Source organism: Jaculus jaculus, chromosome 10 (genome assembly GCF_020740685.1).
Source record: "Jaculus jaculus isolate mJacJac1 chromosome 10, mJacJac1.mat.Y.cur, whole genome shotgun sequence".
In the NCBI taxonomy this organism is placed as follows: domain Eukaryota; kingdom Metazoa; phylum Chordata; class Mammalia; order Rodentia; family Dipodidae; genus Jaculus; species Jaculus jaculus.
In genome coordinates this window covers 37,553,052-37,572,762 of record NC_059111.1, presented here as the reverse complement: position 1 = coordinate 37,572,762, position 19,711 = coordinate 37,553,052, and the positions used below count along the sequence as shown (strand labels likewise).

General features: G+C 41.4%; 1 protein-coding gene across 1 annotated transcript in view; it reads right to left on the bottom strand.

The window, feature by feature from the left end:
* Impg1 (interphotoreceptor matrix proteoglycan 1) overlaps nucleotides 1-19,711 on the bottom strand; it is a 124,537-nt gene that overhangs the window by 29,626 nt on the left and 75,200 nt on the right. Inside the window, exon 13 of the mRNA XM_045160049.1 lies at nucleotides 2,295-2,803. Within this exon, the coding sequence (XP_045015984.1) occupies nucleotides 2,295-2,803 (509 nt within the window). The remainder of the gene's footprint in view (nucleotides 1-2,294; nucleotides 2,804-19,711) is intronic.

Sequence of the window (19,711 nt, the reverse complement as noted above, 5' to 3'; positions counted from 1 at the left end):
TCATAGCCAGCGCACATGTGACACCAGGTGGGCAGCAGAGACCTGGCAGTTAGGACTTGGATACCAGTCCTGGAACTGACTTTAACTAGCTGTGTGACCCTCCTCAAGATATGTAACCACTGTGGTGTACCCCTTTCCAGCCATGATTTAATAACCTCAAAAACAGCTTCAAGACTTGTTCCCCTCAAGCACAGGCGTGCTTGCCTCTTGTGGGTCACTGCTGTCTTTGAGGTCACTTTTCAGAAATGTTTGACAGTCACAGAAGTTGTCTGTAGTGACCCTCTCCTGGGTGTGCCACACCCCTGTGAGGCAGGGAGCACCACGGGAAAGCTGCTTCTCCCAGGTTTGCCTCACACCTGTTCTTTCCAGTCCCTTATCTGGCATTATAGTACCAACTTGACAAAGTTATTGTGAAAACAAGATTAAATTTTGTACAAGGCTTGGAAATGTACTTCATATACTCTGTTCCGATTTCTTCTCCTCTGATGAAACTTGCTTTTCTTGAGTTAGAATGTTTTGGCCTTGGGTACCAATTTTCTCTTCAGTTTGTGTGCAGATGCCTAGCTATCCTAGCTTACAAGCTCATGTGTAGAATGTGATGGAAAAGGAGATGGCTCATTAGAGACTATATTTTTCAGCCTTAATGCAGCAAGGTGTGGTCATGTGACTAGCTATACCAATCGAATTTTAAGTGGAGGGATGTAGGCTACTTGGATATCACTTGTTGACAAGGAAACTGTCTTCCTCTCCCTCCCTTCCCTGTCTGACAAGTGACAATAGGGACCCACCAGGCACCTAGCCTTAACTATGCAAATGAGAGAACTCCCTTATGGGTAGCAGAGCCACAGATGAAGAAATATGGGTCTGTGGATGACATTGTAGAACACAGCTGTCCCAAATATCAACTGAGGGAGAAATAAAGTTGCATCTACTTTAAACTATGGTGTCTTTCACGATGGTAGTTTAGCATGCATCTTATGAGGATGCCAGAGGTAGGTTCCTTGGTACTCTTCCTGAGACTGTCCAGGTACTCATCTCATGGTGTGTGTGTGTGTGTGTGTGTGTGTGTGTGTGTGTGTGTGTGTCTTTCTTTAAAACAAATACTTATTTGAGAGTATGGATTTCATGCAAAGTTTAATTTTTGTAGGGACTTAACTTAGAAGTAACATACACATATTTTTCTGCCTTTGTCAGAGATTCTGCAATGGACATGATATGCACTGCAGAGCTTCCTTTTTATTCAGCCATGACTGTAAAGGTGTCACATTTTTTTCAAGATTTCTACTACACTTGTGCTTTTTATACTTGTAGTAATAAAATAAGCATGTCAGTGTGAAGGTGCTTGTGATCAAAATGTATGTAATTATGCTCATCTCTCTTTGTCAAAGTTTGAAGGGTCATTTAGTTATTATAAGAACTTAAGGGGACTGACAGACGAGCCCTTCCATCTGAACTCTCCTCTCCCATGCGGGAGCAGTGTAGCTTTGTTCTCTTTCATCACATACCTACAGCTTTGAAAAAGTTTATCTATACTGTTTTCAGGTTCCATATTCAGTACTGTGGTTCTTTCTGCATTATCTCATTAGAACAATTTAAGAATAACCATAATGAGGCTGGAGAGATTGCTCACTGGTTAAGGTGCTTGTCTGTAAAGCCTAACGACCCAGATTCAGTTCCCCAGTGCCCACATAAAGCCAGATGCACAAGGTGATGCATGCATCTGGAGTTTGTTTTCAGTGACTGGAGGTCCTGTTGTACCCATTTTTTTCTTTCTTTTCTCTCTACTTGTAAATAAATAAAGACATTTTATTTATTAAAAAATATTCCATTTTTATTTATTTGACAGAGAGAGATATAGAGAGAGTGAATTGGTGCATCAGGGTATCCAGCCACTGCAGAGGGACTCCAGATGGGTTCCCTTGTGCATCTGGCTAATGTAGGTCCTGGGGAATCAAACCTGGGTCCTTTGGCTTTGCAGGCAAATGCCTTAACCACTAAGTCATCCCTCCAGCCTAGTAAAGTATTTTAAAGAAAATAACCACAATGAAGAGAGTATTAGCTTCCTTTAAGGAAGCTTGAGGCAATGTTTTCCTGCAAAGTTCACTCCCCTGATCAGATTTAAATCCATCTCAAAATTCTAGCTGCATGTCTTCTGTAGCAGCTGCCTCAGAGGCTTGCCTTTTCTAACCTGCACTGCTCTGGCTAGCCAGTGATTATGCCATCACATCACAAAAACAACCACCAGAAGGAATGAGGAGACAAAGAGTCAAGAGCTGTAAGCGGTTCCCACTCACCAGTTCTGTGAACCGTTGCTCCAGGGCTTGGTACTCCAGAGAGCTCTTGTTGAACAGGTCATAGGAGAAAGGCATGTTAGCAACACGCAGACTGAAGAACACCACCAGCTCTTGGCCTTTGGTGGCGATGGTCATTGAACTAGTGGTGATGTACTGTAAAGCTGGGACTGGAGTGGTAGTCTCTAAGAAATGATCTGGGGTCGACATGTAGCCACTCAGTCCTGGTAATTCTGACAGGGCAAAGCTGTCTCTGGTCCCATCTTGGCTGCCTGGACTCAACCCACTGTCACCTGAAGATGCAGGTGAATATGAAATTTCCAGAGCAGATTGGGTGATGGCAGGATGATCACTGGTGGAGAGGGCAAGCCCATGGATGAGTATTGTCTGATCAGTGGATATTATGTGTGTGGTGTTTTGACCCGCCAGGGAGAAGGTGCTTGATTCAGTAAAGGAAGGTGGAGGTTCCAATAGGGAGGTTGAGGCTGTTGCAGGTGGAGACCAAGAGCTGTCTGCAGAGGAAGCTCCTGAGGCCAATTCGGTGTGTCCAATTATCCCCCACCACCAAAAGAAAGAAAGACAGACAATTAAAAGTTAGTCTACTTTAAGCACAAACATAATTAAATCAATATTTTAGTGTTTATTTAAAAAAACAACAACACAGAGCGATTGGTACAGAATGGGAGGCAGTGCTGTATCCAGATTTAGGGAGACAAAACCTTGGCCCTCAACTCATTTTATTCAAGCTCAGTCTTCTGGACAAATGAGAAGAAAAGAATACTTGTTACTGCTCAGTTAGACAGTCTATCCGCTGAGCTGACAAACATAAAATGATGAGTTATCACTAGGCTAGATTTGCACTCCAAACCATGGATGCCATTGAAATAGTTTCAAATTCCACAGCTGCACAGTTTCGGCCTCGAAATTTTATTCACTTTCCAATAATGCGAACCTGAATTTTGTGCAATTGAATTTTTTTGGATTCAATTACCACACTGGTAGTTTTGCCATTTAAAATTAAATTATACTTCTTTCAAAACTGGGTATTGAGAAACTTGTCCATTTGCAAAATGGTATTGAGGTATAAAAATGTCAATGATATATATTTGACCTACATATTGATTATTCAACTTGCTAAATATTTGATGCTGTTTAAAGACCTTGCCACTGTAACATTATTGTATCCATTGCATTACTTTCTTGGATAAACACACATTGAACCACTAAAGTCTTGGGTAACTATACATTGAACTACTAAACTCCTATGAATAAAAAATTCTGGTTTTGGTACTAAACTAGAATCAACAAGTATTTATGAACTAAGAAAGTAGTTATAGAAATCTTTCAGATAGAGATCAATGGATTATTAAAACATTTCAATAAAGATAAGCCAGAGCCAGCAACAGCATTTAAGGCTGTCAGTGGGCGAAACAGGGAGCATTCTGTGATTACTGCAGTGGCATCTTGACAAACTGTGCAAAGCTCGGTGGAAGACCGAGTGCTAAGTATGATGAATGGACTGTCTGGATGCAGATAGAAACCTTTGGACTCACAGTCAACTAATTTACTACCATGCAATCACCCATACTGAAGCCCCAAGTGATAAACAGCTCTGAAAGGCAGAGTCATATTAGTTTTATTACTTTCTTAAAATAAAACTTGGACGTTGGTGAGTTGTGCTCAAATTTTGGGGAAGCTGTCTCTTTTTTCAAACCTACAGAGTAGCGAGGTGTGTCTACTCATACTTCACTCAGTTGTTAAACATAGTATTGCTAACTTCCAAGATCTATGTATATATACACTTATTCAAATCCTCACTGCTGTGAACTACGTGTCTGTGAGCCCCTCAAATTCATATGGTGCACTGTATCCATCCTCATTGTGATGGAGCTTGGAGATGGTCTGAGAGAGCAGTCTTTATAAATGGGTTTTTAATCAGTGCTCTCATCAGAAGACACACAGGAGGAACGATCCCTCGTTGCCATGTGAGGACATGGCAGAAGCCATCCATCTGCAGATCAAGAGAAGAGATCTTGTCAGCAGCCAGATCTCTCAGCACCTTGATCCTAGACTCTCTCAATTCTAGAGCTATAGACATTCACTTCTGCTGTTTTGTCCACTCAGGGCTTGGCATTTTGTTGGGATAGCTTTAGCTAACAAAGGTATCCATGGGAGCTTCTGAGATGAGTAAATTGAGTTTTCCTGCTTCCTGTGATTTGGTCTGATTCCTTTGTGCTGTGGGGAATCATCAGACTGTGTCTGTGTGTTCCTTTTGGGATGAACTCTGTGCTCCTAGTGGTGATAAGGTCTGGGAATCTGAGGCAGGAAGCACAATGATGGATGTATTCATTTCCCTCCTGGGCCAGCATTTCATTACTCACCCCTTTCTCATGGAATAGACTTGAATCTGCTTAAAATCTGTTGCTGCTTTATGTCATCTGTCAGTGAATTTATGCCCTTCTCCCTTTGTGGTATCTTCATATTAATCTGTCACATTTACAGTGAACCTAACCAAGTCATTGTGCTGTGGAAACAGTTGGCTGTTCAATGTAGGGATGCTTGATAAAATACAGGGCACACATTGAAACACTTATGCTAAAAGATTATTTTTTTGTTAATGTAAAATTCAGATTTAACTAGACATCTTATACTTTTGCTTTCAGAATATAGGAGCCTTATTTAAATGTGATTTCAAAAGGATTCTTTTGCCGGATAGAGTGGTGCATGCCTTTAATACTAGCACTTGGGAGGCAGAGGTAGTAGGATAGCCATGAGACTACATAGTGAATTCCAGGTCAGCCTGGGCCAGAGTGAGACCCTACCTCAAAAAAAAAAAAAAAAAAAAAGGAAAAAAAAAGAAAAGAAAAAGAAAAAAATAAACAATTCTTTTTTTTTTTTTTGGCTCAAGTTTAAAACTACAAAAGTAATCGTCAATCCCTTTAGGAAAAAAAATCATTCAGACATTGTTACCACTTATGTACATTTAAAATAATTTTACTTTCATCTGATTCTTTGTTAAAATTAGACATGTGGGCTGGAGAGATGGCTAAGTGGTTAAGTGCTTGTCTGTGAAGCCTAAGGACCCCAGTTCAAGGCTTGATTCCCCAGGACCCACGTTAGCCAGATGCATAAGGAGGTACATGCATCTGGAGTTCGTTTGCAGTGGCTGAAAGCCCTGGCATGCCCATTCTCTCTCTATCTGCCTCTTTCTCTGTCTGTTGCTCTCAATAAAAATAAGCAAAATAAAAATAAAAATAAAAAAAAATTAGATAAGCCGGGCTGGAGAGATGGCTTAGTCATTAAGGTGCTTGCCAACAAAGCCAAAGGACTCAGGTTTGATTCCCCAGGACCCATGTAAGCCAGATGCACAAGGTGGCACATGCATTTGGAGTTCATTTACAGCAGCTCTCTCTCTTTCTGTTTTTTTCTCTCTTAAATAAATAAATAAATAAATAAAATAACTTAAAAATTAGACATGCCACCAACACAGGCCATTCCAATACTAAGGTTTAGATACTGTAACAAAAAGTCAAGCACTAGAAGCAAAGGCACTATTTCATCATGAAGCATGAAAAGTTAAAAAAATAGAAAAAACAAGACCAGGGCCAGGAGATGGCTTAGTAGTTAAAGGCATTTGCTTGCAAAGCCTGCTAACTCAGGTTCAATTCCCCAGCCCCCCATGCAAAGGCAGATGCAAAAAGTGCTGTGATCATCTGGCATTCCATTTGTAGAGACAAGCGACCCTAGTGTGTCACACACATACACACATGAAAATAAAAAAAAAAGACTCAATATAACTGCTATGCTAGAATGTGTGTATGGGATCCTGTGTAAGTGTGAAGTGTGTTTATATGTATGTGTGCATTGGGAGGTACTGGTTATAAGCCTGTGGAGCATGTGTGTGTGTGTGTGTGTAGTGGGTGTACTAGTTATAAACTTGTGTATGTCGGGGGGTGGGGTAGGGATACTAATTATAAGCCTGTGTGTGTGTGTGGTGGGGATATTATCTACTGGTCTTAGAGGAAATGGCTGTTTGTCACTGTCTAGGTAGGAGGTCTATCCAAAGCCAAGACCACAGAAAAAATGGCTCAACTCAAAGCAGATGATTGTAGTTACAGCTTATGGTCAAGATGAAATAAGTCAGCACAGATGACAAAAGACAGTGGGGGTGGTGTGCATGGCCCTAGAACGCACTGCAGAAGAGAGAGTATGAGGGACAAGTCTAAATGAAAGACAATTTTCCATTCTTCTAGCTAGGATCACATGCATGCAATGAACCTAGTCTCAAGTGGTTACCTACAACGTTAAAAGATTCTAAAAGGAAATCCGGTGTGGGGGCACACGCCTTTCATCCCAGCACTTGAGAGGCAGAGGTAGGAGAATCACAATGAGTTTGAGGCCACCCTGAGACTACATAGAAAATTCCAGGTCAGCCTGGGCTAGAGCGAGACCCTACCTCAAAAAACAACAACAACAACAACAACAAAAAGATTCTAAAAGGAGATTACTAATCATTACCTTTAGATCTTCAGGTGACATGGTCAACATGTTCTTAATTTTATATCAAACAAATCATTCTTAGTTATTATAACAAGAAAGTTGTTATAGTCTTTTTTGACTGTTATAAAGTGTTTTTTATTAATTAATTCAATGAATAGGTATCAACTGCCTCCTGTGTACTCGGTATTGCTCCAGGTGTGGGACATGCCATTAAACAAAACAGAGTTTGGCTCCAGTGAGCTTATGGTAAAGTGGAAGAAGACAGAAATATACTCCCTCAAGTAGACATCTGGAAGTAGATAGAGTGGCAGGTGGTGATGCATGCTATGGGAATAGAATGAAGAGAGAAAGGAGATGGGAGTGAAGAGTCTGCAGCTTTACAGAGGGTAGTCAGTCACTGAGCAGATGTTTGACACACACCTGAAGGAGGTAAAATAATTATATAGGAAGGGCTCAGAAGAAGAGTGTCATGGTCAAGACACCTCTCACTGAAGGACAGTATGACCAGCATGAACACTGAACTATCCACCAGGTGCTCTTGTGATAGGAGACAGAGATTGGCTAGGCAGATTAGGGACGAGGACCCCAAAGTGAATAGCATTCTTTTGGCTAAGTGTAGGAATTGTCCTTGGGCCTGTAGGAAAAAAATCTAGGTTATTACACTTTACTATAGGTCAGAAATGTCAGAAGGGTCTGGTCTTTTCCTATCTCTGCCCCTCTTTGGGAGAATTAAGATTGACCTTTACTAAAATTTCTGTCCCCAGACTCCTGGAATCAGGAGTAAACTGGCTAAACCAGCCATCCATCCATGGGGCTCATAAAAAACCTGCTGACCTGGTCTTCCACTCCTCATAAAAATCCCAGATATGAGTCTTAAGGTGTGCTTCTCAAACCCCTTCTTGCTCTCTGGGCAAGAGCTCTGCCTTCTTCCCTCATGAGACTTCTCAAAACCTTCTTACCTCACTGGGAAAGAGCTCCACCCTCTCTTATGTCTGGGCTTAAGACCCCCTTTTATTCCCCTTTATAAAGCTGTAAGTTATAATAAAACCTTTCTGAACCTTATCCTTTGGTTTGATTTCATTCTTTAAATTCATAAGACGAGGATCTGGGAACATCTCAGATTACTGGTACATTGGTGTACAAGGAACCCCACAATTCCTGTATCACTGGAAGGCAATGTCATTTTCAAACACAAACTTGGAAAAAAATTTCTTTAAGGTGTCCTTTCTCCTCCTCTTTCTCCTCCTTCTTCTTTCTTCTTCTTCTTTTTCAAGGTAGGGTTTTACTGTAGCCCAAGCTGACCTGGAATTCACTTTGTAGCCACGGAGTGGCCTCTGTGTCAGGCAATCTACCTACCTCTGCCTCCCAAGTGCTGAGATTGAAGACGTGTGCCACCACAACTAGCTTTTTTTTTGGTTAAGGTGTCCTTTCTTAGGGTATATTTACCTATGATGAGAGAATAATCTAAAGAAGATGGAAAAATGAGATTACAAAATAAAACAGCACAAAACTATAAAGCCAGGCATGGTGATGCATACCTTTGATCCCAGCACTAGGGAGGCAGAGGTTCGAGGATCACTATGAGTTCAAGGCCACTCTGAGGAATTCCAGGTCAGCCAGGGCTAGAGTGAGACCCTACCTCAAAAAAGCAAAACCAACCAACCAACCAAACACCTATAGAGAGGTCCAAGATGATGGGGAAAGAGTCTCGCAGGAAGATACAATCAAGATGGGATTTGTTTTCAGAGAGACAGGTGTGGGAAAGGCTGATGGGCTCCCCTGTGAGGGAACATCACAGAAGATGGGAGGGAATGTGAGGGCTGGAGGACGTGGAGGAGTGCTATGTAACACTGGCATCTGGACATGACAAGGCCATTACACTCATGAATTCACACCAGCTGTGGTTACCTGCACAAGACCTACTGATGATGGGGCCAGTCAACATTCTGGTATGGGTAGATGAGGGGTGTGGGAGGCTCCTCCCCTCCCAGATGAGCTGATGACCATTAACAGTTGTTGAAGAAGAGGAAGTTGTTTTCTTCTGGGGCATCACTCATGGGTAAGTGATGAGGAGTGCAGAGATTAAGGGGATAAGAAAGGGTAATGTGAGGTAAAAATGATCAAAATATAATGTTTATGTATGAAAATGTCAAAAAAAAAGAAAAAAGAAAATGTTGATGTCATGAAATCTTTGGACAGTGTACTAATTTTTACAGAGATATTTTATAGCTTCATTACGACACAATTAAGGAATAAAAAAAAGGTGTGCCTTTTTTTTTTTGAACATGACAGAACTATGGAAGAGTGTGTTCCACAGTGGGCGAGGAAATGTAGAGATAGAAGGGATCAGGGGAGCCAACCTGGGGAATGCAGAGGGACTCTGAGTGTGAAGGGAAGACCTACTGACTGCTCTTCACAAAGCCGTGGGCCAGAGGGAGAGGAGACAGTCTCTGAAACTTGGAATTAATGAGTTACCTAGTGTGGTGGTTTGATTCAGGCGTCCCTCATAAACTTAGGTGTTTTGAATGCTAGGTTCCCAGCAGATGGAGATTTGGGAATTAATGCCTCCTGGAGGGAGTGTATTGTTGGAGGTGGTCTTATAGATATTATAGCCAGTTTCCCCTTGCCAGTGTTTGGCGCACACTCCTGTTTCTATGGTCCACCTTGGCAGGGGGTGATGCCCACCCTCTGCTCATGCCATCATTTTCCCTGCCATCGTGAAGCTTCCCCCCTGAGCCTGCAAGCCAAAATAAATCTCTTTTCCTACAAGCTGCTCTTGGTTGGGTGATTTTTGCCAGCAATGTGAACCTGACTGCAACAGTAAAGTGTTACTGAGGAGCTGCTAGACACCTGACTGTGTGGCTTTGGCCTTTTGGAGCTGATTTTCAAGAGGAATGTGGAAGGATTTGAAACCTTGGCCTAAGAGATGCCTTTCAGTGCTGTAAATACAGCTTGATGGACTCTCTTGGTCAGAGGTGAAAGACCTGAATGCAATAAGAACTATGGACTGTGAGGTTTGGCTTGTGAGGGTGAGAAAGAGCTGTGCCTGGACTGGACTAGCAGTTTGTGTGGGAAGCTTGGTGTTATCCCTTGGTGCCAAGAAGTTGGGCAGGGTCGCTTTGCACAGAAATGAACTAGTATGAGCAGAGGGATATGGCACAGAAAAAATGAAATCTTTGGGCCTCAATTGCTGACCCTACCCTTTGACCTTAATTGCAAATTGTTTGACAGATTACAACCTTTCAGACTGGGCTAGCTGACCTGCACTGGGACAACAGGAAGAATGTAGGCCCTTTTGGAGTCTTGGATTTAGGAGTTTTGGATTTTTAAAAATTAACCTTTTGGATTGGAGAGATGGATTAATGGTTAAGCACTTACCTGTGAAACCTAAGGACCCCAATTCAAGGCTTGATTTCCCCAGGATCCATGTTATTCAGATGCACAAGGTGGCACATGTATCTGGAGTTTGTTTGCAGTGGCTGGAGGCCCTGGTGCACCTATTCTCTCTCTCTCTTCCTCTTTCTCTGTTGCTCTCAAATAAATAAAATAAATCTTTAAAAAAATTAAACTTTTGATGTTTTTTAACTTTTTAGTTATTTATTTGCAAGCAGAGAGAGAGAGAGAGAGAAAGAAATTGAAATGGATGTTCCAGGGCCTCTAGCCACTGCAAACAAACTCCAGATGCATGTGCCACTTTGTGCATCTGGCTTTATGTGGGTACTAGGGAATTGAACCTGGTCCTTAGGCTTTGCAAGCAAGTACCTTAACCACTAAGCCACCTCTCCAATTCAACCTTCTTTAATTTTTTTTTTTTATTTTAGAGAGACAGAGAGAAAGAGAGGGGTTGGCATTCCAGAGCCTTGGCCACTGCATTCTAACTCTAGATGCTTAACTGCTAATCCATCTCTCCAGCCCCCAGCCCAACCTTTTTGACAAAATATTTTTATTTATTTGCAAGTGGGGGTGGGGGCAGAGAGAGAGAGAGTGAGAGAGAGAGAGAGAGAGAGAGAGAGAGAGAGAGAGAGAGAGAGGAAGAATATGGACATGCCAGGGCCTTTAGCTGCTGCAGATGAACTCCCCAAGTATGCATCACTTTGAGCATCTGCTTTATGCAGTATTGGAGAATTGAACTCGGGTCATTATGTTTTGCAGGCAAGCACCTTAACTGCTCAGCCATCTCTCCAGTCTAGCCCAACATTTTGATTTTGAAACCACTGTGGGTTCAAATACAAGTCTAAGAAATAAAACTGGGAGAGGTATCAATTACGATGGCAGAGTGAGAACCAGCACGTGTCTATCCCTACAGGTCAGCCACCAAAGACTGGTGAGGTGTCAGATTTGACTTTCCTAAGACTCTGGAGACCGATATAAAACGTGTGGAATGTGTAACAAAGGAACAGGGCTGAACTTTGGCAAGCACAGTGATCTTTGAGGTCGTTTCCTCCCTTACTGTGGCCCAGCGGTAGCCTTGAAAATAGCAGCTCTTATCCAGAGCACCAGGAGCTCTGGGAGCAGATGAACTCCTGTTTATTTTCAGATTTTTGGAAACCAACCTCAAAAGGCTTGCCTTGGGCTGGAGAGATGGCTTAGCGGTTAAGCGCTTGCCTGTGAAGCCTAAGGACCCCGGTTCAAGGCTCGGTTCCCCAGGTCCCACGTTAGCCAGATGCACAAGGGGGCGCACGCGTCTGGAGTTCGTTTGCAGAGGCTGGAAGCCCTGGCGCGCCCATTCTCTCTCTCTCCCTCTATCTGTCTTTCTCTCTGTGACTGTTGCTCTCAAATAAATAAATAAATAAAATTAAAAAAAAAAAAAAAGGCTTGCCTTTATCTCTCCTCACTAGGATCTCTCCAGAGCCGGAAGTGACTGCCTTCCAAATGTATCAATGGACACTGTATGAGGCAATGTGCCACAGCTGGGGCAACAACAGACCAAAAAGCTTGGAAGTAAAGTGTGGAGGAGTTAGTGCTTTCTAAGGCTTTCACGTATTCCTGGGAAGAAGGTCACCCACCAGCATAGAGAAGGACTCCATAGTCCTGATTGCTTGTAATCTATGCTTTTGCAAAGCAAAGCAGTAACTGAGGCTTCACTGGAGGAGGCCACATTATGGAGTGATAAAATACTTCTGGACTCAGTGTGAAGGTTGTACAACATTGTGAACATACTGTCTACTTAAAAATTAATAAAATGGGGATGGAGAGATGGCTTAGTGGTTAGGGTGCTTTCCTACGAAGCCTAAGGACCCAGGTTCAATTTCCTAGTACCCACATAAGCCAGATACACAAAATGGCACATGTGTCTTTAGTTTGTCTGCAGTGGCTGGAGGCTCTGGCATGCCTTCTCTCCCTCCCCTCTTCCTCCTTCTCTCACTCAAGTAAAAGATTAAAAAAATGTGAATTTTTATCTCAGTAAGTTAAAAATGCCTGAGCTCATGTGTCCCTTTATTTAGTTTCCTTAATGATGACATCATCCAAAACCACCATACAACATCACCCATTGACAGTCTACATACAGAACATTCCCACCATGTCACCCTTTTATAGATATGCAACCTCTCTTCTTGTCCCCTCTTCAATATCTGGTAACCATTAATCTGTTTTCCATTTATATTTTTTTGTCATTTCAAAAATGGGTAGAATACTAGAGTATGTTAATTTTTGCTGGATTTTCTCACTCAGAATCACCTCTGGAGGTTCACTAAATGGTTAAATGTATCACTAATTTGCCTCTTGTTCTTGTTTGGTATTATACAATATGGACCATAGATGTTTCAGCCATGTATTTACTGAAAGGCTTTTGGATTATTTCTTGCTTTGGCTGTTATGTATATAGCTGCCATGCACATTCATGTACAGGTGTTTATATGTGTGTATGTTTTCTTTATTATAAATACCCACATAGAAAAGATTGCATGTCAGCTACATACTTAATTTTTTTAAAAAAAGTCAAACTTAGCTGGGTGTGGAGGCATATGACTTTAACCCCAGCACTCAGGAGGCAGAGGTAGGAGGATTACCATGAGTTTGAGGCCACCCTGAGACTACATAGTGAATTCCAGGTCAGGCTGAGCTAGAGTGAGACCCTACCTCAACCCTCCCCCCCCAAAAAAAGTCAAACTATTTTACCATTTATATTCACATTGGCACCACGTAAGTGACTCAGTTTGTCTGTGTTCTCCAGCATGTTGTGTTGTGGCCAGGTTTTATTTAGTCATTCACTGTGGCTTTGATTACACTATAATGGTGTCAGACATCTTTTCATGTGCTTATATGCTATCTGTACATCCTAGTTGACATGTCCATTCTATGGTCTGCTGATTTTCTAGTGGGGTATTGTAACTGTTGAGTTGTTTATGTTCTAGCTACCTGCCCTTGTTATGTATATGGATCACAAAGATGTTCTCTCATCTGCTTATTTCTTCTCACCTTCTTACCAGTGTATTTTAAAATAATACTTTATTTTATTTTATTTGCAAGCAGAGAGAGACAAGAGAGGGGGTGGATGTGTACACCAGGGCCTCTAGCCACTGCAAACAAACTCCATATGAAATGTACCACTTTTTGTGTCTGGCTTTATGTGGGGCATTAAACCTAGGGCATTAGGCTTTTCATGCAAGTTCCCTAACTGCTGAGCAATCTTTCTAGCTCTACTGGTGTATTTTTAAGAGTCTTGATTTCTTTAGGTACTTTTTCAGTCTAGGACATATGAACAAAAAAGAATATTCAGGAACTCTACAATCATGTCTTTTTAAAAAAATATATACTTGTTATTTTAGAATTGATTCAGTTTTACAAAAAGTTGCAAAAAATAGTACAGAGCATTCCCATAAGCACCAAACTCAGTTTATTCTTAGTGTCTTGATCATGTCACAATCATGTCTTTTTGTTTGTTTGTTTGTTGTGTTTTTTTGAGGTAGGGTCTTGTTGCAGCCCAGGCTGACCTGGAATTCACTATATATTCTCAGGGTGGCCTCAAACTCACAGTGATCCTCCTACTTCAGCTTCCTGAGTGTTAGGATTAAAGGTGTGTACCACTGCACCGGGCTTTCACGTAATTCCTACAAGATCTGCCTTTCCCCTACCTTCTAGAGTCTTCTTATGTTCATTTTGGTATGTATCATTGGTATTTAGTTGTATTTGTCAGGAGGAATAGGAAAATATACTTATTTAACTTTTCCTGAAAATAGAAATCCACTTACCTTAAACAGGGTCTCTTGCCATTGCAAATGAGCTACCAGACTGCAAAAGAATTTCAGACTAGCTGGACTGTGAGCTTCCCATTTTCCTGGCTCCACCTCCCATTGTCATAGGCTCATGGGGATCACAGAGGTGTCTTCTACTTTGCACCTGGCTTTATTTGGGTACTGGAGGACTGAAACCAGGCTGACAGTCTTTGCAAGTAATGGTCTTTAACCACTAAGCTATCTCCTCAGCCACAAATTTATTTGGCTTTACGTAGGTCTTTTATACTAGCAAGTGAAATGAACTCATTACAGGTAAATATTTTAGAGTATGATGCATTTACTTTTGAGAATATAGGAAATTATACAGTCAGAAATTAGTCAGATTTTGTGGAGTGAATATAAAATGTCTCCCATAGTCTCACATGTTTGTGATTAAGGCTCCTATCTAGTTCCCAGCTGGTAGAGGCTCTGGGAGGGGAATCCTTGTTGGAACAGGTGTGTTACTGGGGTAGGCCTTGGGATTTTATGGTCCAGCCCACGTGCTTATAGTAATTCACCCAGATTGCGTCCTTCCTGCTACTTGACAAGGTACAACACTTTGCCGTGCCCTCCTCGCCATCATAAAGCTTCTGCCCCTCAAAACTGATAGCAAAATAAACCCTTTTCTTCCATGAGTGACTTCTGGCCCGAAATTACATCCCAGCAGTGAGAAGGTAACTGATATAGACCTCAGTGGAGATCTATTGGCTTAAAAGTGTCTGTTTCAGAAACATATGCTCCCAGAGGGCTGAGCCTGGATCTGCAATTCGGTAGCACTTTGCAGTGGCTGCCTGAGACATCTCTGGTAAGGGGTTGTGCTGCTCTGGGAATGTGAACTCACAATGAGGAGTTAAGGGTCAGTTTGTAGTGTGGTGATCAATGACTTACACATGCAAACTTCCTACTGGCAGAAAAGATGCACTATAAAGCAGATAAAGAATCTGGCACATCCCAAGCACAGTCAGAACACAATGAGTTCTGAACTGAGTCAATCTCTGATGTGTTAAAATAATTAATGGATTTTGCTCCTGTTAGGAAAAATTGTGAAAAATGTGATGTGACTTTAAAAGAGTTAGTTTTTTCAGTGAGCTATACTTGCTGAGCACGATAGCCCTTGGGTGTTATCTAGCCCTAGAGAATGCTGTACCTTCCACTCTCTCAGATTGAGCTCTTGTATGATGCCCAGAGTTGGAGAAAGCTAATGGTAACAATTGTAGCCAGAGAGATGCAAACAAACTTATCTAGTGAAGAAGACACAGATCCCCTCCCTTGAATGAATTATTTCAACACTGAATTTTATTGTCCCATGAATTTTGACTGGCTTTACACCAGTTCACCATTTTGTATTAGCATTCTATCAATTCACAATTTTGTATCAGGCGCATACATGAGGACTTTAAAAATATTTTTATCTATTTATTTGAGTGAGGGAAAGAGAGAGAGAGAGAGAGAGAGAGAGAGAGAGAGAGAGAGAGAGAGAGAGGGAGGGAGAGGGGGAGAGAATGGGTGTCCAGGGCCTCCAGCCACTGCAAATGAACTTCAGATGCATGTGCCATCTTTTGCATCTGGCTTACATGGGTCCTGGAGAATTGAACTGAGGTCCTTTGGCTTTGCAGGCAAGTTCCATAACTGCTAAGCCATCTCTCCAGCCCAATAAGGAATTAAAAAAAATTATTTTATTTATTTATTTGAGATAGAGAGAAATTAGAAAGAAGGAAGGCGAGATAGAGAGAGAGAGAGAGAGAGAGAGAGAGAGAGAGAGAGAGAGAGAGAGAAAATGTGTGTGCCAGGGCTTCTAGCTACTGCAAATGAACTCCAGACACATGCATCACTTTGTGTATCTGGCTTATATGGAGTTGTGCAGAACTGAACATGGGTCCTTAGGCTTCACAAGCAAACGCCTTAATCACTAAGCAATCTCTCCAGCCCTGTAAAGACTTTTAAAATGGACCAAATAGTAAGTACTGTAGGCACGGTAGACCTTATAGTTCCTAGTGCCACTACTCAAATATGCTGTTGTAACTCTACAATAGTTAGAATTGTATGTGAACAAGTGATGTGCTCAATAAAACTTTATAGACCTAAAATTTAATTGAATATGATTTTTGCATGTTGTAAAATATAATAACTTTCATTTTTTTCAACTATACAGAAAACATGTCTAGCTTGCAGCTGTTATGTACAAAAACAGGTGGTAATCTGGCTTTGGCCTACAGGGCTACCGTTTGTCAATATCTTAGCTTACATTTGGTCTGGTCTGTGCATTCTCCTTTGAATCAACGACTATACTAGTTTTCTTAATAAGATGAATGAAATTCTTAACATGTGCTTATTTTGAGTCACAATTTATCTCTTTAAAAAGATTCTTTGTGCTATAGAAGTACTTGGATAGACTGCCCAGAATTTGATTCATCACTAAACATACAAATAAACAAAGAACCTTAACATCTGGCAAAGACAAATAATGAAATCCATTTGTAATATTTGGAAAACATGAATCAAAAGGCTTCTCTGATCTGGGTATTAGAACCTGGGAATCTCATGATTTCTGAGGCCTTTTGTGACCAAATTGAAATTGGACATTAGGAGTGGTACTTTGTATGGCTGATGGAAAATGCTTTCCATGTGATCCTAAGGTATAGCCAGGATTGTGAACTAATGAATTTGGAGAAGAAGAACTAAAAAAATTTTTTTGCCATGTAAAAGGCAAGCTGTCATTTTTTTTTTGTTGTTGTTTATTTATTTGAGAGCGACAGACACAGAGAGAAAAACAGATAGAGGGAGAGAGAGAGAATGGGCGCGCCAGGGCTTCCAGCCTCTGCAAATGAACTCCAGATGCGTGCGCCCCCTTGTGCATCTGGCTAACGTGGGACCTGGGGAACTGAGCCTCGAACCGGGGTCCTTAGGCTTCACAGGCAAGCACTTAACCGCTAAGCCATCTATCCAGCCCAAAGCTGTCATTTTCATATAAAAGACATATGCTAAAATAATAGACTGAATTCTTGAGAGATTACTCATAATGTATATAATTCTCTTTGGTTAGAACTTAACTATTTAAGGTTCTTCTGAAGAATTACATGTACATTCAATTTGTTTAAATCTTTCTTCATGGAAGGAAGATGTCTTAGTGGGTAAGAGCACTTGCCACACAATCATGAGGGCCTGATACCACTGGAGTTTGATTCCCCAGTACTCATGCGAACAGCTGGGCATGGCAATGCATGCATGCAATCTCAGCACCGTAGGGAGCAGAGACTGCAGGATCACCGGCGTTTGCTGGTGAGCCAGACTGACCAAAACATCAGCTCCAGGTTCAGTGAGAGACTCTATCTCAAGGGAACACTTGGATGAGCAATAGGGAAGGACACTTGATGTTCTCCTCTGGCCTCTGCCCACACACATAGGCCATAGATACCTGTACACACACATATACATACACCACACCATAATACTACTCTCTCTCTCTCCATTCCACAAAGAATTTTTTGAGGTGACTTAAAGACCTGGAAGTACTAAAAACAAAATGTGAAGAGTTATAGTTTTCTTTTTTTTTACAGAGGTTCTTAGATTTTTAGATAAGAAGACTTGGAATTTGAAGAGTCTTTTTAAATTTTTTCTATTTCTATTATTAATTTATTTGAGAGAGAGAGAGAGAGAGAGAGAGAGAGAGAGAGAAAGGTATGAAGGTATGCCAGGGCTTCCAGCCACTGCAATGAACTCCAGATGCATGTACCACCTTGTGCATCTGGCTTTATGTGGGTACTGGGGAATAAAATCCATGTCCTTAGGCTTTGTAGGCAAGCACCTTAACCACTTATCTAGCCTCTATTTTTATCATTTATTTATGCATGTATGGACATCCACATGCCATGGCACATGTGTGGAAGTCAGAGGACAACTTCAGAGTGTTTCTCTTTTCATTCTTCTTTTGAGACAATGTCTCTCTTGTCATTGCTACTTGTGAGCTTCTAGATCTTCCTGGTCCTGCCTCTAGGTGCATTGGGATCACAGATGTGTGTGCCACTTTGCATTTGGCTTTTTATGTGGGTGCTGAGGAGGATGGAATTTGGGATGGCAGGCTTCCAAGTAAACACACCTTTAACTATAGAGGTATAGAGGCATCTCCTTCGCTTCTTGAAAGTTTTTCCAAAGCAGGAATTCTACAATATCCAAACTTTTAAGTTTTGAGTGACTTAATAGTAACAGTGTACCTACAAAATACCAAATATTTGCAAATATTTTTTTTAAGATTTTTATTTATTTCTTTGATTATTTGAGAGTGACAGAGAGAGAAAGAGGCAGATAGAGAGTGAGAGAGAGAATGGGTGCACCAGGGCCTCCAGCCTCTGCAAACGAACTCCAGACGCGTGCGCCCCCTTGTGCATCTGGCTAACGTGGGACCTGGGGAACTGAGCCTCGAACCAGGGTCCTTAGGCTTCACAGGCAAGCGCTTAACTGCTAAGCCATCTCTCCAGCCCCAATTTTTTTTTTCAAGGTAGGGTTTCACTCTAGCTCAGGCTGACCTGGAATTCACTATGTAGTCTCTGGGTGGCCTAGAATTTGTGCCAATCCTCCTACCTCTGCCTCCCAAGTGCTGGGATTAAAGGTGTGTGCTATCACGCCCAGCAAATTTGTATATTTCTATATATTTTATTCATTATGACCCTTAAAGACTACCAAATATCACAAAATATATTTATATTCCATACACATTTATACTGTATTTCCCACAATTAACCTAAGGTTTCCACATTACTTTACTGAATGCCAGTTTTTCAACTGACAGAACATATGACCTTCCCCTTGTTTGTTGCCTTGGCTCTGCCCTCCTTCTATTCATTTGTGCGTCTGGCCCCATGTGCCCTGCTTGTGCTCACATACACTGTACTTGCTACATTGCTCTACCTCCTAGTCTGCACACAAGATTATGCATCTTTGTGAGGGAGACAGACACAGAGAACACTCAACTCCTACCAAATCAGATATCCAGAGACTCAGAGGCTCCCAGGTCCTCACCACTGAAGTAGACCTAAAATGAACCCATCACGGCTCAGGCCATGAAACTTGTGGACGAGGGGATGGAAAGATTATTAGAGCCACATGTTGGGACATTATGCAGAGACATTGCCTCTTACCCATAATTGATGGCTAACCCCACATTCCCCAATGAGGAGGGTTCCTGCGAGGGGTGGGGGGACAGGGAGGAACCTAATGGTGTACCAACATGGCTGTATACACACTGTGTACATAACTAATAAAAAAGAAAAAGATTTATGCATTTTTGTGTTTTTGTCCATCTTTCTTTACAGAAGTCCCAACATACTTTCACTGCTAACATATTTTGCTATTTTTCCCTTTTCTTTATGATTCTTCTTTATTTTGTTCATATCTATTAACGTTCCCTTGAGAAAGGCAAAGTAGGCATTTTTACTTTATAGACAGATGAAAACATGAGACTTAGCAAAACTAAAAGTCATATTCAAAATTATCTTATAACAAGATCAGTAATAAAGCTCAATTTTCTCAATATATCCATTTTATATCCACAAAAGAGCCAGGAGTTCATTCAATTTATGTATTCATGCTGGCATACATACACTAAAACTACTCAATATCTCCCATGTTCCAAAGTGCTTCCAAGAAATGGGGGCATTAAAATAAAAACATTCTCTCCTTCATGTGCTTACTTATTTCCTATACCTT